At 49.8% G+C, this 24830-nt stretch overlaps 1 protein-coding gene across 1 annotated transcript; it reads right to left on the bottom strand.

Annotated features, from left to right (window-relative positions):
• Nucleotides 1-600: 600 nt before the first annotated feature.
• Nucleotides 601-3501, bottom strand: MAP10 (microtubule associated protein 10). The gene has a single exon (XM_070401132.1). It carries the CDS (start codon nt 3499-3501, stop codon nt 796-798), a length of 2706 nt encoding a protein of 901 aa, XP_070257233.1. The 3' UTR covers nt 601-795.
• Nucleotides 3502-24830: the final 21329 nt, after the last annotated feature.

Raw genomic sequence — 24830 nt, 5'->3', positions numbered from 1 at the left:
CTCAAGCAAAGTGTTTTTCCTGGATCCTCCCCAGCGTAAGAACATCTGAATGCTGATCGTTCCCCGGGGGAAAGGAATATATATTCTCTCTCCCTCTCTAAGAAGATGATTCCTTCCATTTCCATTGCCACTTATTGTGAACCTCTTAAGCAAATACGACTCGCTCTTCCCCACTTGACTATTTAAGTATCTATGTGTCGAACAGACATTTATCAAGTGTAGCTGCACCCGAATACACGGAGCTGTGTGAAAAGCTGGGTACACGATGGGGAATGAGACGCTTGTCAGTCTCTGTCATCAAAGAGGGTACAGCCTCATAGCCGGTTTGGCTCAGTGGATAGAGCATCAACCTGTGGACTGAAGGGTCCCAGGTTCAATTCCAGCCAAGGGCACATGCCTGGGGTTGTGGGCTTGGTCCCCAGTAGGGGGCGTGCAGGAGGCAGCTGATCAATGATTTTCTCTCATCATTGATATTTTTCTCTCTCTCTCCTTTCCTCTCTGAAATCAATAAGAACATACTTAAAAAAAAGAAGAGAGAGATAGTTTAGGAAAATAGATACTTTTATTCTGATAAGATAAACAACTTAAGTATTACCAGATTATAGGGTGAATTCATGATCAACATTGTCAGATTTAATGCAGAACACTAAAAATCAAAGAAATGACAAACATATCTCTTAAAAAGAATTGTTCACATTATTTATGGGCTAAAAATAAAGTCATTAAAAATTGTTTCACAAACCATACACATAGGTTATAAAAAATTAAATGCTTTAAAATAAAAAGGAACACATTTTACACCGTATATCCTGGGAGTTTATTTACTAGTAATTCGCAAATATCTTTGCATTGCTCGGAAATATTTAGTGAAGCAATTTCATCGCTGTCTTCTTCAAAGCGATCGGATTTACTGCCTTCTGACAAATTCGATGGCAGGTAAGAACTCACTTGGGATGTCCGAATTGACTGGCTTCTTTCTAAAGACCTGCAATCAGTTCTTGTTTTCACAGGGCTGTCTTCACCCGTCTTTGTAACTTTAGAAGGATTCACGCTATTTTGGTCTGACTGGTTTTCTTTTTCCTCAGTCCAACATGAAGATAAGTCACTGGTAGAGATAGTAGACGCTTCCTCCAAACTTTCATCTCGAATCTTCGAAATAGGAAATCTTTTAGATGAGTGCACTGGTGATCCAGCTGAAAAAGGTGGGGTAGGAATAAAACTCCGTTCGTGGCTGTTTTTCCTTATGGACAATCTCGTTGCACTAGACTTACTGTTATATTGACTATGTTTTGGATTTTCGGCTGACAGACTCCTATCATGCGCCTGTAAAATTCTACTGGTATCGTCAGTACAGAAATCTTCAGAGTAGCAAGGGCTGGTGAAGTCATCTGAATAGTTTAGTTCTGAGATGCTTTCAGAGCGACTATATTTACTTGGTTGACTTTCATCCGCATCAGCAGTAAGAACGTCATTATCGGTGGCTTTGTCTTCTGTATCTTTATCTCTTACAATCTTGTCAACAGCTGCAACCTGTTGGAGAACAAATGGACTCTGGACTTTCACGTCCACTTTTCCTTCCAAAATATTTGTCTGAGCAAATCTTTCTGGAATGATGGGATTTGCAGGACTCACAATTTCTTCCAATGAACCATCATTGGTTCGATTTTCACCACCGTCAACTGTCTTTTCGGTTGCACATTTCAGTTGCGTTTCTTTGGTTGTGCTGGGGCCATCAACAACTCCACTCATTAGCTTTGAAGAATCGAAATTTTCAGCGAGAGATGTATCTGCTTCTAAATACTTATCTTTAGGCAATTGGTGTGGCTTCTGATGTTGTTCTGCAAAGCCTAGTACTTTAACTTTGGATGATGGGATTCGGGGTTTTGCACCGAACATTTGCACTTGCATCTTTCTATACTGTTCTCGCTTTTCATGTACCACCAACATACTGGGATTTGTTTGCTTTAAACGTAGCTTAAGTGTATTTGTTAAACCATAGAGTAGCTTACCCCTGGGAGCCTTTTTGGAGGGAGCACCATGGTTCTTTTCAAAATATTTACCTGTCTTAAGATTTTCATCTTGGTTCTTTTTGTACTGAAGGCTCACTGGCTTTTCATCCCCCCCGACAGGAAACTTCTCTTCCTTTGATTCAGATTTAGCTGTGGATTTGGCAGAAGATTCTGGTGACTTCTTATCCTCAGTTCTATATAACCAGGCTAAGTGAGGGTGGATATGCATAGGGCTTTCAACAGGTTGGTTGTATAACAAGGACAACTCAACCAACAAAGCATTTAACAAAGGCAACTGCCTTATTGTATTCATTCTATTTTGCTCGGTTTGAGGGTGACCTGTGCTTTGATGACTTGCTTCTACGTCCTGAGCACGTGGAGGATTAAGCGCCACAGGAGTCTCAAGTGCTGCAGAATTTGTACCGTTTAGAACATGAATATGTGTTGGGGGATTGAAAAATTTTTTTTCTGGAAAAGTACCATCCAATTCCTCAGAGCCATTCGCTTGAGGCTTAATGGTGACTGTACCCCGTAGGGGAGGCCTTTTTTCTGGGGTCACGTGGGTGTAATACAGGGGAGGAGGGCAAATTGTGTTCGTCTCAAGGTCCAAGTCTGTGACTTCCTGGTCTGGGGGGCTAATCCTGCCCACACCGCTAGCATTTGAACTGACAGCCTTGGTTTTGCCGTTCTCCACAGACCCCGTGCTACCTGCGTAGGCCTCATGGTGGAAAACGACTTTCTTCAAATCCCTCTGTGCCTCCCGGCTGTGAAAACTCTTCGGAGGCCCATCAGGATCCCTTGGACGTGGGTTCGAGTTTGGCTGCGGTAGCTGTCTCTCCTGCTGGGCTGGGGAGCTGCCCTCCACGGCCCTCCGTACCCCCCCATCTTGCACCCCACCCGCCGTGGAAGGGACTGGCCGCTCCAGATGGCCCAGCAAGCTGCTGCCCAGGTCCGTCAGGCGGTAGGCCAGCGAAATGTCGCCCACCCGCTCCCCCACGTGGTTGTGCAGAGGAAAGCGTCCTCGATGCCCATGGGAGCAGCAGGAGGCGGCCGGCCCCAGGACCTGGAGGGCGGCGGCGGCCAGCGAGACGCTGCAGGTGCCCAGGAGCCGCGGGGCGGGAGTCGGGCGCCCGGGGGGCAGCCGCAGCAGCAGGGTGTACAACGGGGTGGCGAGGAGCCGGCTGCGCAGGGTGGCGGGGTGCAGGCGGAAGAGGCAGGACTTGCCGCGACCGAAGCTGAGCAGGCCAGGCCTGGGTTGCGGGGCGGCGGCGGCGGGGCCCCCGGGAGGGTACACCAGCAGCGTGGGGAAGTCCAGCAGGCGGAAGGCCACCGCGGGGCACAGGGAGCGCGAGGATGCCTCCCCCTCCTCCTCCTCTTCTTCTTCTTCTTCCTCCTCCTCGACTACGGGCTGCGGCGGCGGCCCGGCTTCCAGACGCACCCAGTCTACCAGCAGCTCCAGAGAGAAGAGCCGCTCGGACAAGGGGGCCGCCATTGCTGTTGCCCTGGGAGACGCTGACGCCGTCGCTGCAAACCTCGGGTCTCGCGAGAGCGGGGAGAAGCGGCGCCTGCGCATGCGCGTCGGGGCTGCTGAGATGGGCGGGGCCGCCCGGAGGTCTGCGCTGTGGGTGTTGCGGGGATTTTCGCCGCTGAATGTCGTTGGCCTTGCAGACCTGTCCTCGTGCAATTGCTGATGTTAATACCAAGGCCCCGAGTGGCAGCCGCAAAAAAGCATGCTTTATTTTTTTGCTTTCGTCATGCTTTTAGCACTGCAGACCCCGTGCAAGTTTTGGTGTCAGGTCAAACCTGTCTGAAAAATATTAAATCGGGGCTCCCTTTCCAGACCCCAGGCTACAGAGGGTCAGTGAACTGTCTGCAGTCGCCTCCGTCTGGGTAATGAAGGTAGCACTGAGGTAGATGATCATGATCTCTCTCATCGTTGATGTTTCTATCTCTCCCTCTCCCTTCCTCTCTGGAATCGAATATATATATATATATATATATATATTTAAAATTTGAAAAGGTCTTGAGTGAAACTTTAAAGAGAGAGCTCAAGCCTGAGATCTGTGGGAGGAAGAGTATTCTGGGCGGAGGGAAAGTAGCTGTAAATCCAGCCCCGAGAATAGGAAACCACATGTATGAAGGAGGAAAGAGCACATGGTTCCATTTAAATGCTGGAAACAAGGGTGAGGCCCTCACAGGTTTGGCTCAGTGGAAAGAGCATTGGCCTGTGGGCTGTAGGGTTGCAGGTTCTATTCCATTCAAGGGCACATGCCTGGTTTGCGGGCTCATCCCCAGTAGGGGGCATGAAGGAGGCAGCCGATCAATGATTCTCCTCATTGATGTTTCTGTCTCTCCCTCTCCCTTCCTCTCTGAAATCAATAAAAACATACTTAAAAAAAAAAGAAAGAAGGGTGAGGAAGTTGACTGGGATCTGGTCTTAGAGATTCCTGTATTATTTAAACATGGGGTCACTGTGTACTCACTATTTTATAATATGTATATATATCATGGTGTTACCAGGTGACAAGGGTACCTACAGAGCCAATTCTCAAGACATGATAAATACATGCATATTTTAATTAAATTTTAAAAAATCACCTTTAGATGTAAACTGTGCCCCTAAAATAGCTGGTGGAAAGTTAGAGAAGTCAATTAAAATGCAATCTATATACAGCCTAGCTGGTGTGGCTCAGTGGATAGAGCGTCAGCCTGTGGACTGGAGGGTCCCAAGTTTGATTCCAGTCAAGGGCATGAAAATTTTTTAAAAAAATATAGTATATGCATAATACATACATACAAAAGGAGAGGGGGAGGGGCCTCTGCTGTCACTATGCAGAACCACCTCTTTATCCCTTTCATATAACCACTGAGCAACACTGGCCAGGCTAACTCAAAGCCTTTCTGAAGTCCTTTCCTGGTCGTCCTGGCTGGAGTGACCTTTCCCTGTTCTGTAGTATTGTCCTCACGCACATGTCATGGCCCTGGTTCTCCATAAGCTCCTTGATAGCGTTCTTTCTTACAGGGAACACAGCGCATTGCTTCTGTCCATGGGATGTGTACATATGTGGTGTATGTGTAAATGAAGAATCTAATCCCTTCTAGGCCTTGCTTGTGTAGAATACACAGTTTGGGGAGTATCTGAGCTAAAAACAATGTGAATATTGACAAGAAAGCTCTGATTCCTCCCCATGTGCAGCCTGCTCCGTGCGGAGTAGAATTTTTTTGTTTGTTTGTTTTTAAATATATTTTATTGATTTTTTTACAGAGAGGAAGGGAGAGGGATAGAGGGTTAGAAGCATCGATGAGAGAGAAACATCGATCAGCTGCCTCCTGCACACCTCCTACTGGGGATGTGCCCGCAACCAAGGTACATGCCCTTGCCCGGAATCGAACCTGGGACCCTTCAGTCTGCAGGCCGACGCTCTATCCACTGAGCCAAACCCGTGAGGGCCAGAGTAGAGTTTCATGAAGCCGAAGACAACTTCACAGAACTCATGGGCCTTTTCAAAGAGACCCCACTGCGTCCCATGGCCCTTAGATTGCGCAGTGACGGTTGACTGATTCGTGGCCTTCGGTTGTTAGATGAAAGGAAACAGGATTAAGTGCTGTTCTCTCCAGAACCACTTTGTGACGCGGGGTCTCTGCGGGTTTCCTTTTGTTCGGGGAGCAGCGGGTGTGAACATTCCCTGAGGAGGGCTGGGGCGGGGGGGGGGGGAGCCCACCCGACGGCAGGGGGCGGGCCCTGCTGCAGCCACAGCTGGGCTTGCCCACGATACCCTGCGATTGTGAGCTCTGCTTCTTTTCAACGGTTATTGGAAATGTATGCAACTCCAGCAGGAAGCAGGGATCCGGCCCCGCTAAAAATAGTCTCTGTGTTCACGTAGCCTAGACTTTCTGGAATCAGCCCTCCCTCTCTTTGCAACCTCAGCCTTCTCTTTTGTTTCTCTGCTTCCCCCCCTGCAAAGCCTGGCCAGTGATGGGGCAGCACCCCTTGCCATCAATAGAGAGACTGGATATATAGGGCTGGTCTCTCAGCTCATACCCCAGGCCCCCCATGAAGGGGCAGGGTCACACCTCACACCCATTATGATGGCTACTGTTGCTGTCACAGAAAATAAAAAGAGGTGTTGGCCAGGTTGTGTAGAAATTGGAACCCTGTGCACTGTGGGTGGGATTATAAAATGGTGCCATCACACCCGGCGGCGTGGCTCAGTGGTGGAGCATCGACCTGTGAACCAGGAGGTCACGGTTTGATTCCCGGTCAGGGCACGTACCCGGGTTGTACGCTCGATTCCCAGTAGGGGGCGTGCAGGAGGCAGCTGATCCATGATTCTCTCTCATCACAGATGTTTCTCTCTCTCCCTCTCCCTTCCTCTCTGAAATCAATAAAATATATTTTAAAAATAAAGAGAAACCCAGAGCCAATGAGACAGAAAACGTGCTGCACCTGGGCTTCTGATGAGGACACAGAGCCAGACCGAACCAAGTGTCAAGGGAGTAACTGTCCAGGAACCCTCTCAGCACTTTCTAAAGTATAAACGCTCCAGGCTTAAGACATTTCATTTAGAATTCTGGTCAGATCCGGTCCATTTCAGAGATTCCGTTGATGGGATTGTAAGGTTATTTGCAACTGGGGGAAGGTGGGTTAGGAAAACCCACTGCAGGCCTGGTCGCCCCCAACGGCCCTCCCCTGCCGGCTTTTCTTCCCGCCCAAAACAAGAAGACAAAGTTATGTTTCTAAAGAAGGGTCTTTGTGTTATGATTCTAGGCTTTTTAAAAAAAATTTTTTTTGTTGATTTCAGAGAGGAAGGGAGACGGGGAGAGAGAGAGAAACATCAGTGATGAGAGAGAATCATCGATCGGCTGCCTCCTGCACGCCCCACACTGGGGATCGAGCCCACAGCCCGGGCATGTGCCCTGACTGGGAATTGAACCATGACCTCCTGGTTCCTCGGTTGATGCTCAACCACTGAGCCACACCGGCTGGGCTGATTCTAGGTTTTTTAACCTTGGTTCAGTACCGTGCGGGAGGGGTGGGGTGGGGGACCTTTCTAAGAATACACCAGAGGTTTCAGCCAGGGTGACACCAGCCTGGCAGCAAATTCATAAGTGAAAGCTTTGCCTCTGAAATAACCTGAAAGCCATTTCCAGGGATTCTAAGTTTAGCCAACGTGTGCCTTTCATGTCAGCCTGAAATCTAAAGTTCAGCTATTTGTGGTAACCAGATATTTCAAAGGGTAGAGTTTACAGGAGTGGAAACTATTAACCCAGCCGATCGTGGCCCAGTTCTCGGGAGCATATATTTGGAAGGAGACAGGTCACTGTAGCAGCAAACAATGCCACCTGGAATGGGAAGACCACGGTGCCAGCTCTGTTCTCCCTCTCGTGACCATGGGCAAGCCAGTCAAACACTTGAGGCTGCTGATGCCAAAATGGGTGTGTCCTTGGGGTGACCCACTGGGGTGAGGAAGGGCGATATCAGAATATCCCATTAGACATATTTTCATGGGATCATTTAAAATTTTAGTATGTGTGTTGTGCATGACAAAGCACATTAAACTGGACTAAATAGTACATAAAAATGATTCAGGATGTAGATGACCATTTAAGAAAAATGTATATGTTTTTATTGTTTTCAGAGAGGAAGGGAGAGGGAGAGAGAGATAGAAACATCAATGATGAGAGAGAATCATAGATCGGCTGCCTCCTGCACACCCCCTACTGGGGATCCAGCCCGCAACCCGGGCATGTGCCCTGACCTGGAATGGAACCATGACCTTCTGGTTCATGGGTCGAAGCTCAACCACTGAGCCACACCGGCCAGACCAGTTTTCCCTTTTCTCTATCCGCTTGGCAGTTCCTTCTCCGAAGGGGAAACACAAATGTTTTATCATGTTTTTTAAAACTCAAGGAGTTCAAACTAACAGCAGCAAAGGCCCTCTACAGACACTTCCAACGAGCCACCGAACCCCCTTCCTGGGAGGGTCTAGATTAGCTTCAGAAACAGAAGTTCTCGCCGGAGACCCCCCATATAGGTCTCCTTGGTCACCCCAGAGTGAATATCCCCAAAATAGAAACCACTTTGAAGCAACTGGGGTGGGGAGAGCAGGGCCCAGGAGCAAATCTCTTGTAAGACAACTTTATTAACACGAAATCCCTCCCAGGCCCTCCTCCCCACAGTCAGGGCAGATGCCTTTGAAAGTCCCCCCACAGCGGGGCGACGCCTGAAGGTTTCTCCCCGCCCTGCACGGGGTTTGCAGAAACTACACAAGCCGCTTCCCCTGCATTTATCAAGCGAGAAGTAATTGAAAACAGCAGGTAGTTGGGCCTGTCACCAGGAGAGGTCTGTTTGCCAATTGATACACAGAGGCGGAGGCTGTGTGTGTGTGTGGGGAGGGGGGGGGGCGGGGGGGGCGGGGGGGGGGGGAGTTCAGGCTCAGCAAATCCCAGGCGAGGCTGGGGAACTGGATTCCTACATCTTCAGACTATTTGCATCCACCCAGGAAAGAACTGCTGGAGAATGGAATCTCGGAGGAAATTTGTTTTGCTTCTAAATATTTGCTGGATGGAACATGAGCAGGATGGTTTGGGAAGGTCTTACTCCGCTGTCCGTTGAAGAAAATCCTCGTTCTGTCTAGGAAGCCAAGATTCAAAACCAAACCAGACCAGAACAAAAGGGAAGGCAGCAATGAGATTCAGGAACACAGTAGGAGAAGCCTATCTCTCAGGACTCCCCGTCTTATTCCCAATGATAGTCTTGGAAACCGCAGTCTCACAAATTCTTACGATGCCCAAGGCGTTCTAATCCAAGGGCAGCTAGCCTATGTGCTGGAGGCTGCCTCTGACGTACAACTATGGCACATACATGGCTTGTTCCACCTTTTCCCCTGGTGTGAGGTTAAAGACAAGATGGTTACCACAATGCAGACCAAGGAAGTGTCTTTTTTCTTTGATATATTTTTATTGATTTCAGAGAGGAAGGGAGAGGGAGCAGGAGAGAGAGAGAAACATCAATGAGGAGAGAGAATCACTGATCGGCTGCCTCCTGCACGCCCCACACGGGGGATCGAGCCCACAGCCCGGGCATGTGCCCTTGACCAGGATTTGAACTGTGACCTCCTGGTTCATAGGTTGACGCTCAATCACTGAGCCACGCTGGCTGGGCTCCGCCTTCCTTTTTATTGTGATGGTCTCCACGCCTCATGTGTGGGGTCCTTGCTTGTCCATATACATCTGGAGGGGAAGCATGAGACTGATCAATGCTTGGAGGAGCCGGTGAGGGTCTGTTCTTCCCTGAGGAGGAGCCACTGCTAACGACTTCCATGTGTGGTCCTCTCATAACCCCAGTGGTTGCTGAGGGCCCTTCTGCTCTCATTGTTTTATTATTATTATTTATTATTATTATTTATTGTTTTGGTTATTCGAGGTCCCTTGAGATGCCATATGAATTTTATATTATTTATTCATTTTTTAAAATCCTCCCCTGAGGATATTTTTCCATTGATTTTTAGGGAGAGTGGGAGAGAGAGGGAGAGACAGAGAGAAACATCGATGTGAGAGAAACACATCGATGGGTTGCCTCCTGCGCACGCCCTGACCAGGGCCCGGGCCGGGGAGGAGCCTGCAAGGCTGGGGCTCTGGCTGGTGTGGCTCAGTGGATAGAGCGTCAGCTTCAGACTGAAGGGTCCCGGGTTCGATTCCGGTCAAGGGCACGTACCTCGGTTGCAGGCCCTTGACCGAAATCGAACCCGGGACCCTTTGATCCGAAGGCTGACGCTCTATCCACTGAGCCACACCGGCCAGGGCTGCTCTCTATTTGTCGACACGGAGCTGGGGGTTCCTCTGCATCTGCTCTTATCTCCCTCGTAGGGTTTTTTTTCTGTGCATGTGTTGGGCTGTGGGCTCCTCGGTCCGTGTCCATTTCATCCCATCTGCTTTCTGTCTTCCAGGAATTCCTCGCAAGTTCAGGACCCCTCCGTGCCACCCCAGTTCTCCCCGTGCTGTCAGGAATTTCGTCTTGAAAAGATTTCTTTTTCCCGTCACTTAAAAGGATTTGGGGGGGGGGGGGCGGGGGGAGGGGAGGCGCGGGGTGGGAGGCATCTGCGCTTAGTCTACCCTCCTCATGCCCTGCACTCACCCGCGCAGAGTTAGGCAAGAAATTCTTTGCCTCCAGCAACTTGTTTAACTGATTAAACCTTCTCTGGCCTATACAGTAAAAGGCTAATATGCAAATTGTCCCCTCGACCGGGAGTTCGACCGGGAGTTCGACCGGGGAGCAGGGCCGGCTGGCCAACCACCCTGCGACCCCTCCCCCAGGTCAGCCCCCCTCGATCAGCCCCGATCGGGGAGGGCTGCCTGGACCCCACCTGTGCACGAATTCATGCACTGGGCCTTTAGTTCAAAAATAAAAGGCTGGGGCTCTGGCTGGTGTGGCTCAGTGGATAGAGCGTCAGCTTCAGACTGAAGGGTCCCGGGTTCGATTCCGGTCAAGGGCACGTACCTCGGTTGCAGGCTCCTCCCCGGCCCTGGTCGGGGTGGCATGGGGGAGGCAACCCATCGATGTGTCTCTCTCACATGGATGTTCCTCTCTGTCTCTCCCTCTCTCTTCCACTCTATCTAAACATCAATGGAAAAATATCCGCAAGTGAGGATTAAAATAATAATAATAAATAAAAATAAAGGCCGGACCAGGTTGACTCACGTCTCTGGTTTCTCAGTGGAGACACGCCACCTAATGAGCCCCTGTGCCTCGGGCCACGCCCAGCGGGGGCCCCTCTCGGTGGTCACCTGGTGCCTGGCTTCGTGATTTCCGTGTTTCTTTGGCTACGGCAGGCAGTTCTCCTGCTTTTAGTTTCCGACTTCCGGTGCTACCCTTTGTTCTCTTTGAACTTCCCGCTTGTCATCTTCTGTGGGATGGGAAACCACGCAGCTAAGCACATTGTAAACGTACTCACTGTAGATCCCCGACCTGGAGAGCGAGGGCCGGAGGAGAAGGGATGTGGTTGGTGAAGGGCTTTCTGTAAACCAGCGGTTCTCAACCTGTGGGTCGCGACCCCTTTGGGGGTCGAATGACCCTTTCACAGGGGTCGCCTAAGACCATCGGAAAACACATCTATAATGACATATTGTTCTTGTGATTCATCACTATGCTTTCATGATGTTCCATTTGTAACAATGAAATTGGGGGTCACCACGACATGAGGAACTGTATTGAAGGGTCGCGGCATTAGGAAGGTTGAGAACCCCTGCAGTGTAAACCATTCCAGGCTCTGCTTCCGGCGACTCGGTTTTTCTCCCGGTAGGAAGGTTTACCAGAAGTCTGCCTGGCAAACAGGGACAATCTTTTCAAATGGCCTTGGCGATACAAAGTTTGATCACTGTAGCCTGGCTGGCAGGGCTCAGTGGTTGAGCGTCCACCTAGGAACCAGGAAGTCACATTCGATTCCCGGTCAGGGCTCATGCCTGGGTTGCAGGCTCAATCCCCAGCGTGGGGTGTGCAGGAGACAGCTGATCAATGGTTCTCTATCTTCATTGATGTTTCTCTGTCTCTCTCCCTCTCCCTTCCTCTCTGAAGTTAATAAAAATATATTTTTAAAAAAGTTTGATCACTGTATATGTATATATACAAATTATTATGTATACATAAAAGTTATTACATATCATATTATAGAAAATGCCATTTATTATATGATATATAATACATATATAAACACACATATATATACTCTCTCAACTACCATTAACAGAATACACACAAGAATAATTTCTAATGACTGCAGCAGTTGGCATATGTCCCATCTACTTTCATTCAGAGACACGTAATCAGGGTGGCCAGCCAGGTGGAGGTGACACCCAGCAAGTGTCCAGTGGAGTGTGTTTTCTGCTTCCAGTTTCTCTCTCTTCTAACCCTTCCTATTTTCCAGAACCACATTCCTGTTACTGAAGTACTATTTGAAGTGTCCAGCCCTTGAACCCCAGTGACTTGAGCATTGTTTTTGGAACCAAAGAGACCTCAGTGTGGACTCCAATCACCTGAGTGAACCCACAGAGAGACCGTTTCCATCGTGCCTAAAGGACCAGCAACGGCCCACCCCAGGGAGCTCGAGGGAAGGAATTTAATCCTCGCAACTCGGTAGGAAGGTGCTGGAAGAGCCAACATGGCCAACAGGGGGCAGTGAGAACACAGAAATCAGCCAGGATCCTTGGCCACCACCACAGAGGAAGAAGGGTGTGATGGAGTCAACTGTGTCCCCCCCCAAAATGATGGCTTGGAGTCCTGACCCCCAGCACTTCAGAATGGGACCTGGATCGCCGACAGGGTCACGCAAGCGTCATTTGTTCAGATGAGGTCCTACTGGAGCAGGGAGCCCTTCTTCCATCCAACATGACAGGAGAAGAGACGAGGATCCTGCCGGACGCAGGAAGAGGCGGCCACGTGACGACAGACTGGAATGATGCAGTTACACACCCAGAAAGTCCATGCCCTAGTCGGTTTGGCTCAGTGGATAGAGCGTCGGCCTGTCGGTTCGACTGAAGGGTCCAGGTTCAATTCTGGCCAAGGGCACATGCCAGGTTGTGGGCTCGATCCCCAATGGGTGGGCGTGCAGGAGGCAGCCGATCCATGATTCTTTCTCATCATTGATGTTTCTCTCTCTCCCTCTCCCTTCCTCTCTGACATCAATAAAGAAATATATTAAAACAAACCCAGGAAGGCCAAGGCCTGTGGGAAAAGGTGAGAGGAGTCTACCCAGCGATGTTCTGAAACGAACACACATTAGATAACACACATGAGTAAGTATGTTGACGTCTCTGGGATCAAGATGTTCATCAGAAGCGATTGGAGTTACAAATACAAAACCAGGGAGTTAAGACTCTCGCTTCCAGCCCTGACTGGTTTGGCTCAGCGGATAGAGCGTCGGCCTGCGGACTCAAGGGTCCCAGGTTCGATTCCTGTCAAGGGCATGTACCTTGGTTGCGGGCACATCCCCAGTGGGGAGTGTGCAGGAGGCAGCTGATGGATGTTTCTCTCTCATTGATATTTCTAACTCTTTATCCCTCTCCCTTCCTCTCTGTAAAAAATCAATAAAAAATATTTTTTTAAAAAAAGACTCTCGCTTTCAGTTCAGTTGGCCACCGCATGATGCTCATGGCTCTTCTCTTTTTAAAATGCCTCTTTCTCAGCTCTGTCTACTGACAGAGCCGGAGAACAAGGACAGCCGGGAGGAACGGACCTCCCTCTGCTCATATTGTCATCCCCGAGTTTCATTTCCTGCTGCCCGGCTCTTGGGGGAAATCCCTGCTTCAGAGCTGGTCCAGGAAGTGGACACGGTGAGCCAGGGACCTCTTACCCCAGACAACGCGAACATCCATCTCAGACCCCCGAACCCGGGTCCGAGGGCTCGGATCCAGCCCACAGAGGCCATCACTCACCCAAGATGGGACAGGTTGGTTTTAAAAACGAAGAAGAACTGCGAAGAACGGAAGGGCCTCGGTACCTTAGTATTCCCGAGGGCACCGCATGACCGAAGAGGAAAACCGCCGTCGGCTGCCGTTGGCAGATGCTGGGAACTAACTCGCTCTTGTGAAAACTGGCAAAGGGTCCAACATTTGTCCCGCTCCCCCTGTGCTCCCGGGCAATTGGACAGCTCACGGACATCAGTCTTTCCCGACAGCAGTGCTGGCTGACAAGTGGAGAAGGATTAACATAGAATCATTCGCCAGGATGCCACGCTCGCTCAGGCGTCAGATGAACAGTGTACAGGGAGCCCTGGCCAGTGTGGCTCGCTCGGTCGAGCATCGTCCCGTGCACCAACCGGTCGCCGGTTTGATTCCCGGTTAAGGGTTCATGCCCTGGGTTCAGGGTCAGTCCCCTGTCGGGGTGCGTGCGGGAGGCAACTGATTGATGTTTCTCTCTCTCCCTGCCTCTCTCTTGAAAAATCAATAAACACATACGTTAGCCCTGGCCGGTTTGGCTCAGTGGCTAGAGCGTGGGTGTGTGGACCAAATGGTCCCAGGTTCGATTCCGGTCAAGGGCCTGGACCCGTGGTTGCAGGCTCCTCCCTGGCCCTGGACCTTGATCAGGGCGGTCCAGGAGGCAACCCACTGACGAGTCTCTCTCACATGATATCTCTCTCTCTCTGTCTTTCCCTGTCCCGTCTACTCTCTCTAAAAATCAATGGGAAAATATCCTCAGGTGAGGATTAAAAAACAACAACAAAAAACCTTCCTTAAAAACACACACCAAGAAACCTCCCAGGGGTCCCGTCTCACAGGGCTGATCAGAGCAGGAGGTCCTGGCAGGCTGGCTGGAGTTACGGGTGGGCGGGGGGTGGGTGAGGCAGCTGGACTTGGGGGCTGCTGAGTTGAGGAGATCCACCGTATCACAGGTCTGAGGCTGGGGCCCCCCATCCCATTGCACTAGCGTAGGACAGCCCCTCGGGTGAGCTCTTTTGTCTGGTTCCTGCCCTGGTGGTTCCCGGGAGCCCCGCAGTGAGACATCCTCCGAGGCTGGAGGAGGAGGAGGTGAGAAGCAGAGGATGCAGCCAACACCTGTGCTTCGTCATCCAGAACCAACGCTCAGGGAGCAGTGACGAACACACACCTGCGAGTTACAAGGTGACAGACAGCTTCCCCAGGGGTGTGCGGGGGGGCGGGGGGGCGGGAGAGGGAGGGGGACAGGCAGGACAGCGCTGGCTCGCCAGTGTCTCCCCTCCCCCCGGGAATGCTTCCAGGTGAGACCCTGTCTCACTTCCTGGCACGTGTGCCTCGCCTTGGACCTGGACCCCGCAGGGGTTCATCATTCACCTTAGGGACTGCCGACATTTATTTTATTATTTTTTAAAATAAATTTCTATTGATTTCAGAGAGGAAGGGAGAGGCTGAGAGAGAGAGAACATCCATGATGAGAGAGAATCATGGATCGGCTGCCTCCTGCAAGCCCCACACTGGGGATCGAGCCTGCAACCTGGGCCTGTGCCCTGACCGGGAATCAAACCAACCGTGACCTCCTGGTTCATAGATCGATGCTCAACCGCTGAGCCACGCTGGCCGGGCCACGGAAGGAATTTGAAGTTACAGGATGTGAAGGGTTGTCAGGAGAAAAAGTACGCTGCAAATAGCTCCTCCTGCTTCCCCAGGCCTTGCCCAGTGGAGGAGGGGCCGCCTGCGCCCCCAGTCCCGCCCCAGTCCCCCCTGAGAGAGGTGACCAGAGGCACCAGTTCCTCTGGGGGTTCCGCTGTGCGGATTCCTCGATAGAGTGCGATTCTGTCTCCCGTCTCTGCTCCCCAGATGTGACTCCGAAGGCTCCCGTTCTCCCAGTTCCCTCTCCCCGATGGAAGGAGGGCCGAAGAGATGGAATTAAACCAACCTGAAGCTCTGTCGACTTGGGAGTCACATCTCAGGCTGTTTTCCGGAGACGGTGATGAAAAACCCCCAAAGACTCCAAAGACAGCTCTTGTCGGGGCATTTCTGATTGATCCGGAGCCAGAAAACGGCAGACATTTATAAAAGGCAGATTTCCATGGAAAAAAAGACTGTTTTCATCCCCGCTTTACCTGAAAGCCAGATTGGAGGCAGATTGGAAAGAGCCGCTGCCTCGGGCCCGGGGCCTTCTGAAGTGGAGAAACAGCCCAAACGGGAACCCATCGATCTGTCTGCTCCCAGGAGGCTGAGCTGTCGTGAGCTATCAGCTCATCTTGTGGCAACAGGCAGGCCTCCTGCTGCAGAGAGAGGTGTGGGGTCCCATAAACTCCCAGGGGGAGGTTCGCGAGGCGACGTTTCCCAACGTGGGTACCAAGAGAGACTCGCTCCCGGGATGATCAATATTTTATGTTGATTAATATTCATCTTCACGTTATCTGTGCTAACCACGCTTGGAAAGACACCAGGCTAAACAAAGGAAACGCAGTTTCGCCGGCCGGCGTGGCTGAGGGGTTGAGCATCGACCTATGAACCAGGAGGTCACGGTTCCATTCCCGGTCAAGGGCACAGGCCTGGGTTTTGGGCTCCATCCCCAGTAGGGGGCGTGCGGGAGGCAGCAGATCAGTGATTCTCTCTCATCATGGATGTGTCTCTCTCCCTCTCTGAAACCAATAAAAATATACTCACACACACACACACACACACACACACATACACACAAAATTCTTATTTTGGTGTGTGGATGGGGGTAAGTAGGACCTGGCAAATGTCAACAGAGGAGTAATTTTTTTTATAGGAGATTTATAGATAAGACAACTTGGAAATCCAAAGGCAACAGTTTCTTTTATGTTGATTAATATTCATCTTCACCCAAGAGCAGAAGTTCAGTGTAATATATATCCCTGCTCAGAGAAAAGTGCGGAGCTCCATGAACCTCCGCGGTGATACCCATCGGGGCGATAGGGCCTCGAGATTGATGTACTTACTTACTTATTTATTTTTTTAATCCTCCCCCGGGGATATTTTCCCATTGATTTTTAGGGAGAGTGGAAGAGAGAGGGAAAGACAGAGAGAAACATCGATGTGAGAGAAACACATCGAAGGGTTGCCTCCTGCCCGAGCCCCAACCAGAGCCTGGGCCAGGGAGGAGCCTGCAACCTAGATACATGTCCTTGACCAGACTTGAAGCCAGGACCCTTCGGTCCGCAGGCCAATGTTCTATCCACCGAGCCAAACTGGCCAGGGCAGGGCCTGGAGATTTAAAGACCCTCCGACCACCATCGTATATGGGAAACAATACACACAACACTCCAGGCTACGCCGAAGGCGAGCGTCACAAAACCTAAGCATGGCCTAGAGGGGCAGCAGCAAGAATTTCCGGCTCAGGACCTGTGATTCTCTCTCCTCTCACGGAAAGCAGTTTTTGCACTTCCAGCCACATCACAAGAAGCTTTAACAAGTTCCCAACTTGTTAAAAGTGCGAAAACCGGGGCTGTGCTTTCCAAAAGTGAGAAAACGGGGGTGTTTCTTCGATTTCTGCTCCGTGGCTTACTCCGCGGCCTCTTCATGGTCACTCCACTTGGCAGCCTCGCGGGCCCACGCGTAGGAAAAGCCGCCGGAGGAAACGTAAAGGAAGTTTGCTCTCCAAGAAGGTCCAGATCTCGAGGTCAAGTACGCGGATCTGCTCACGCCTCTTCGGCAGGTAAATTACGTGACACAGAGCCCGGCCGGCGTGGCTCAGTGTTTGAAGGTCGACCTATGAACCAGGAGGTCACGGTTCGATTCCCGGTCGGGGCACATGCCCGGGTTGCAGGCTCCATCCCCAGTGCGGGGCGTGCAGGAGGCAGCCGATCCATGATTCTCTCTCATCATGGATGTGTCTACCTCTCTCTCTCCCTCTCCCTTCTTCTCTGAAATCAATTAAAAAAAAAAAAATTAAACAAAAACAACACACACACACACACACACACACACACAAAAGCAACACAAAAAAGCATTAGGTATTAAGCACATGTCTGTTGGATGAGAAAAAGAAGTGGATGGATCGGTTGCACACACTGACCCTTTGTCTGCCTACACTGGCAGCGCTGGCCAAACCCGCCTCCGTCTCAGTCCTTCCAGTTCTGGATCCAAGAAGCCGCCTCGCCTCGCTCGCCGCGGTCTACACCCGGATAAACACACTGCCTTCCAGAGAGGAAGTGGCGGGACTTCACTCAACACTTCATGGGCGGGGAAGGCCCGGATGGGACAGGAAAGGGGGAAGGAAGGAAGAGTAGGGAAAGCCTCACAGAGTCCCTGGCGGACGCCATGGTATCTTCTGCTTCCTCTGATTTGAAGGCATTTTACATCGCTTCCCATTTCCCCCTTGTACCCCCCTCCCCCCCAAAAAACCCCCAACAATAAACAAAAAAACAAACAAAAAACACACCCGTATTACCATCCTTCAGAGCTTTTATCCATGGACAACTCTTTCACAAAACCTTGGTCATGCCTCAGCCAAATTTCCCGCCAGCCTCCTTCCTTGGCAATCTTAGTCTCTTTTGGGACCTTAATCCTAGCACCTTCTAGCACTTTCTAGCATGTGTCCCAGGGCCTAGTTGTTTGTGTCCATGTCTCAGCTTCATCGCTACAGTGCAGCTTGCCTACAAATGAGTATTTTTCTCTTCTTTTTCTTCCTGTAAGTGCCCAGCGCAGTTGGCGTTGAATAAATGTCCACTGCGCTGGCTTGAATAACGGCAAAGCCCCCTGGTACAGCTAAAGGACAAGCCTCAGGTGCATGGCAGTGTATGTGCTGTTTGTTTCAAACCTTCCTCATCTGGACACCAGGAAGGCGATGACCCCGCTGCCGCCTTACTGACGCACTTCTGGTATCTGGTCATCCCAGGCCTCAGACCGAGAATCTTAAGTATTTTGATTGGAGGTTTTTAAAAAAATATATATTTTATTGATTTTCTACAGAGAGGAAGGGAGAGAGATAGAGAGTCAGAAACATCGATGAGAGAGAAACATCGATCAGCCGCCTCCTGCACATCCCCCACTGGGGATGTGCCTGCAACCAAGGTACATGCCCTTGACTGGAATCGAACCTGGGACCCTTCAGTCCGCAGGCCGACGCTCTATCCACTGAGCCAAACCGGTTTCGGCTGGAGGTTTTTTTTTTGCATATTGGGTTAGATTTACACATGAAGTGACTTCCTTTAAAGTGTAGTCCCTGGGCCCGGCCGGCGTGGCTCAGTGGTTGAGCATCGATCTATGAACCAGGAGGTCACGGTTGGATTCCCGGTCAAGGGCACATGCCTGGGTTGCAGGCTCGATCCCCAGTAGGGGGCGTGCAGGAGGCAGCCCATCAATGATTCTCTCTCATCATGGATGTTTCTCTTTCTCTCTCTCTACCTCTCCCTTCCTCTCTGACATCAACAGAGAATATATGTATATTTTTTTTCCAGAAGTGTAGTTCCTGGCACAGCTGGGAAGCCAGCCCCCGATGAGTGTTTTGTTTGGAACTCTCCCTGCCCCCCTCCCCTCCTCCGGCATCTGCAGCCACCATGGCCATAATCACAAGGACCTCCAGTTAGATCGTACCTTGCCCCGCAGGCTTTCCTGGGATTCTATAAACAGTAATTAATGCAGTTTAGACGTTGGACTCCACTGTTTACCCTGGCTCTCAATTAATTAGCTAATTGCCAAGCCAGGAAGACACGGTTGGCCGGGGACTCGATCAGCGCTCGCACACGGGTGACTCACATTTGCAGACCCGCTCCTGAGCGGAGCGCAAGGCACACACAGGCTGTGGCAGCAGGAACGGCGTCCCAGCCTCGGAGCCCGCAGGGCCTGGGGGGACAGGAGCTGTTGATTCCAGCTCCCCACCTCCCAGTGGGCGGCTGACTCACCCACTGCCCACAGCCTCTCCGAGGTGTGAGGAGACCGCTCTCCTGCTCTGTTTAAAGGCTGCTCTGTTGGTGCCGTGTGTTTGAAAATGTTCCGAGGAAAGGGCTTGGCCTCTTGAAACAACCTGTGTTGGCAGAAACCTGAGCTGTCCGGGTCCCTCAGGGCCTGGCGGTGTGCAGGGCGCTCTGATGGAGGAGTTGCAGGAAGGGGGGACCAGGTTGCCTCCTTGTCACTGGGTCCCAGCTGAGACGGGCCACTCTCAGGGGAGCTAGTTGGGGACCCCACCTTCTGCGGATGTGGGCAGGCGGGGGGAGCCCTGGACAAGGCAAGGCAGAGGGCCCAGAAGGTGCCAGAGGCAATGAGCAAGGCCAGGAGCATAGCTGCGCCTGCAGAAGGCAGCACAGCAGAGGGAGCTGGGCAGGTTCCAGTGGGAGCCTGGGGCACCGCCCTGGGGCATCAGAGGTGAGGGAGTGAGTTCAAATCTCAGCAGGGCGTCTGTGTGCCTACAGGCATTTGTACTTCACTCCCAATACCAGGTATTCACTATATCGAGCTGATTTTAATGTAATTTCATATTGAGCATCCTAATGTGTTTTTTTAAAATATATTTTATTGATTTTTTTACAGAGAGGAAGGGAGAGGGATAGAGAGTCAGAAACGTCGATGAGAGAGAAACATCGATCAGCTGCCTCCTGCACACCCCCTACTGGGGATGTGCCCACAACCAAGGTACATGCCCTTGACTGGTATCGAACCCGGAACCCCTCAGTCCACAGGCCACCGCTCTATCCACTGAGGCAAACTGGTTAGGGACTTAATTTTTTTAAAAATACATATATATTTTTATTGATTTCAGAGAGGAAGGGAGAGGGAGATAGAGATAGATAGAAACATCAATAATGAGAGAGAATCATGGATCGTCTGCCTCCTGCACACCCCTTACTGGGGATCGAGCCCACAACCCAGGCATGGGCCCTTGACCGGAATTGAACCCAGGACCCTTCAGTCTGCAGGCCGGCGCTCTATCCACCGAGCCAAACTGGCTAGGGCGACACATCATCTGTATATTGTATCCTGTGTTCACCACCCCAAGTCTGCAGCATAATTTTCTATTCTGATCTCATTTCTTTCTGCTTAAATCCAGCACAGCCACCTTTGGTGAACCTGATGTTTAGGTCTGGGGGGTGGTCATTACCCCCAACTGACTTACTCACCTGCAAATCACAGACAGTAGAGAGCAGGGTCCATAGGAAAGGTGCTTGGAGTTTTGTGAAATCATTTATTTCTCAAAATAACTGTACACGGTCATTATGATTATTTTTATCTCACAGAAGCAAAAACAGAAGCTTTCAAAGGTTAAGTTGCCCAAAGCTAAAAAGCAAAGAGCCTGAATGGGAACACAAACTTATCCCCAAATGAGACCTGTCCCCAAAACTGTTCGAGAATTATTCAATAGCGTGTGTTGTGTTGCGAAAGAAAGAAATTGGACAAAACAAGATGTATTTCACCCTTTTTTTTTTTAAAGGAGGGCGGAGGGGCGGGAATTTATGCCTGCGATTTTCATTAGTAATCCCAACATGGAAAACAAATCTATTTCCAATTTGGCAAAGTATCCAGCTCGCTCCGAGAACTGATACCTTGGCTTGGCTCCAAGAAAACATAGAAATATAATTCAAAAATTATGAGTAATTGAGCAATAATTTCTAGATACAGAAAAGTCTGACGCAACCTTCCCTTTGTCCTCAATACAAGGAAGGCCACTTGTCTTGGCTCAGGGCTAAGTTCCAAAATTGATGATCCCTTTCATTGCACCTTGTCAATAGTGATTCACACAGTGTCATTTCCCACGGACTTGGAGGAGGTGGAGGATCTGTGTGGGGAGCTAGCTACCCCGCCTACACTCTTACCCTTTTTTCCTTTCTGGCTTTTATTGAGAAACCACCAAAGCATCTGGCCAATTTACTTAATATCCAGATGTGTTGGTCTCATTTACATTGCTAATATTTTTTAAAACTCAAAGCATTGGCTGAGAGGGGAACTGTAGCCGAAGTGAGAGTGAGCGTAGGTTGCCAGCTGATGGAGAATGAACCAACTGGAAATCAACCGTCAACATCTGCTCCTCATTTCTCTGCTGCTTCCTGGCTCAATCAAACATAATGTGCCTAATCTTTGAAGAAATTCCTACAGAAGTAAAAAAAAAAAAAAATCGCTTGACCATCTTTATCAGGATCACAACCAGAAAGAAGCAAGACATGGCCAGAGGCAAAAAAACAGGATCGTATCAGGGAAATGGCCGGAGTAGACTCACACGTGGCCCCGTGGGAATCAAATTAAGATAAGGATTCAGATCCCAAATCCTCAAAACCAGTTGTCACACTATCTCCACTATCCGTGCTGCCTTTCCAACTTACCCCATATTCACGATGAACTTCATTAATTTCCTTGGTACAGGGCCATCCTGGGGGAGCCACAGCCTGTCCCTCCTCTTTCTCTTTTTTCAAAATATATTTTTATTGATTTCAGAGAGGAAGGGAGAGGGAGAGAGAGAGAGAAACATTCGTGATGAGAGAGAATCATGGATCGGCTGCCTCCTGCACGCCCCACACTGGGGATGGAGCCTGCAACCCGGGCATGTGCCCTTGACCAGGAATGGAACCGTGACCTCCTGGTTCATAGGTCAACGCTCAACCACCGAGCCACGCCGGCTAGGCTATTATTTTAATTTTTGAAGACCTTTTTACTGGATACTTTCTTTCAGCACTTTGAAAATAGAACCTTTGCTTAAACCAGTTTGGCTCAGTGGATAGAGCGTCGGCCTGCGGACTGAAAGGTCCCAGGTTCGATTCCGGTCAAGGGCATGTACCTGGGTTGTGGGCACATCCCATGTAGGAGATGTGCAGGAGGCAGCTGATCGATGTTTCTCTCTCATCGATGTTTCTAACTCTCTATCTCTCTCCCTTCCTCTCTGTAAAAAATCAATAAAATATATTTTAAAAAAAGAAAAGAAAATAGAACCATTTTCTTGGGCAAACAACTGATTGAATAAAAGAAATTCTGAATAAAGAAAGAAAAAAATAGAGAAGGTATGAGGTTATTAGGTGACAATAAGTAATCCTGATTGGCAGGAATATAAGGAATTCAGAGGAGAGAAGGGAGGCCTACAGCATGTGGAGATGTACACATACACACACACACACGCACACGCACACACCACACCACACACACAAGAGCACGGTCACATATTCAATGCATTCACCAATAAATGTTCATTGATTTATTACATAATTCCTATTTGGAATTAGAATCCTACTGCACTAGATTCTAACAATACAACATGTGTAGAATGTGCCTTTAATTGTCCTCGGGAGCTTATAACCTAGTTAGAGTACACATTTGCTTATTTAAAAAATAACTTGATGCTACTTTGGCTCTTTCTTAAAGACCAACCACACTTTCATAAGTCTTGAGAAAGATTACCATGTACATCCATACAGACCCATACAGCAAGTCTATAGTTAAAGTAGAATAAATATTCACTTAGATATGGAAGGAGCCCGGCCAGTGTGGCTCAGTGGTTGAGCATCACGGTTCGTTTCCCAGTCAGGGCACAGGCCCAGGTTGTGGGCTTGATCCCCAGCGTGGGGCGTGCAGGAGGCAGCAAATCCATGATTCTCTCTCATCATTGATGCTTCTACCTCTCTCTCCCTCCCCCTTCCTCTCTGAAATCAATAAAAATATTTTTTAATTCATTATGGAAGGAAAGAAGGAAGGAATTCAGTATTGCGCTTACATGAGAGTATGATGCTTTGAAAAATAATAATAAATTCTAAAAGCATGAAGAAAATAAAACAACAGAATGAAGCAGAATGCTTTTCCAGAAAGGAAAAACATAATGTGCTTTTATTTAGCTTTTAAGTCCACTGTGCTTTTATGTAGAATAATAGTTTTTACATCCGCGTATCTTAAGACAATATGGAAAAATCTAGAATGTCTGTGCTCAGAATATACCTATGTCTGATAGCTAACTCATGCTTACTCTGATAAACTTTGAACTGAGCAATGATTTAGGTGATGCATGCTGGGTACATTCATGTTGAGGAGACAAAGCAATACATATTTAGGCCAAATGCAAGAGAGCTGAGGAGAAAAACACTCCTAGAGAGAATGGCTTTAGAGCAGGCTCTTCTAGAACATAGCCATGCGCCCTGGCCAGTTTGGATCAATGGACAGAGCATCGGCCTGGGCACCAATGGGTTCTGGGTTCAATTCCAGTCAAAAGGCATGTACCTCGGTTGCAGGCTCCTCCTGGCCCGGGCCCTGGTTGGGGCTCGTGCAGGAGGCAACCCATCAATGTGTTTCTCTCCCATGGATGTTTCTCTCTGTCTCTCCCTCTCCCTTCCACTCTCTCTAAAGATCAATGGAAAAATATCCTCGGGTGAGGATTAACAACAGCAACAACAACAAAACAAAAACATAGCAGACAGGCATGCTCCAGGCCTCGTAGAAGAAAAACATGACCAATACAGTGCTTCTTCCATCTTGTTCCCTTTCCAAGACTCCTCCCCGTGGAAAGTACTAATCACAATCTCAAGCATCGCACGGCCACTCCCTCCACTCTCCCTTGTTTAATTCCCAGGCCCCTGTCTTGGTTCTCCAACCCCGAGACCCCCACACTCTCGAGCTTCCCCAAACCAACCCAGGCTCCTTCTTCTGTTTCTTATCTGCCGACTCTTGATATTCTCTCTTAGAGGCGATTTGGTATTTGCTCTCTGGCTCCGCGGGCTGTGGCTGCAGCTGGTAGACGCCTGCCTTCCCTCCTCCCCACACGCCCTGGGTGGGGAGGTGCGGTGGAAAGCCGGGACATGTGTTTGCAAAACACTTTTAATAACTCCCCAACGTAGACACGGGAATATTGACACCGCCGCGTCTTCTGGCTGATGGTTTTCAAGTCTATAAAATGAACATCCCTTTTCCAGGCCCTATTAAAAGGTATGGATGGCAGGCTGTTATCATCCCACTGTCCAAGATATGGAAACACAGAGTTCAGTTAAGAAAAGGGCTGGAGGGATGGCGTGGTTTTCCTTCAGCGGTAAAAACGCGTGCGCAGAGGACAGAGCAGTCTTTATAATGAGCCGCCATTGTCTTCCCCTACCCTGTATTTAAGTTCCAGGGAGCTTTGACAAAAGTAGGGGATGGGGATCCACACGCAGCCTTACCTCACGTTGTTTAATAGCCCGGATTCATCTGTTTTCTCTTCTCCGTGGTTTTATGGCTCTCTCTGGGCCCATAAATTACATGGCAGTAATCGGCCCTTCTAGAAGAAAAGGGACAACATGAGATAATTGCCGTCGCCCCCAATCTTACAGCACTTGGGTTCAATTATTCTCTTCTTTAATGGGCTCCCTCCCCGCCCCATCTCCCTGCCCCTAACATAAATCACATGCCGTGTGCGTTTCCAGTTGGCTCCAGGGAGGTCAACTCCTGGATCTAAATGAGAACTGATGGCGAGACGGC

The sequence above is a fragment of the Myotis yumanensis genome, unplaced genomic scaffold, assembly GCF_028538775.1.
Source record: "Myotis yumanensis isolate MYYU_CA2020_CCGP unplaced genomic scaffold, mMyoYum1.0.hap1 SCAF_22, whole genome shotgun sequence".
NCBI classification, from domain to species: domain Eukaryota; kingdom Metazoa; phylum Chordata; class Mammalia; order Chiroptera; family Vespertilionidae; genus Myotis; species Myotis yumanensis.
Note: the sequence above shows the minus strand (reverse complement) of the source record. Positions and strands in the feature narration are given on the sequence as shown.

Bases quoted from the DNA above. Each gene is read 5' to 3' on its own strand.
- MAP10 (XM_070401132.1), bottom strand. From the start codon at position 3,501: ATGGCGGCCCCCTTGTCCGAGCGGCTCTTCTCTCTGGAGCTGCTGGTA.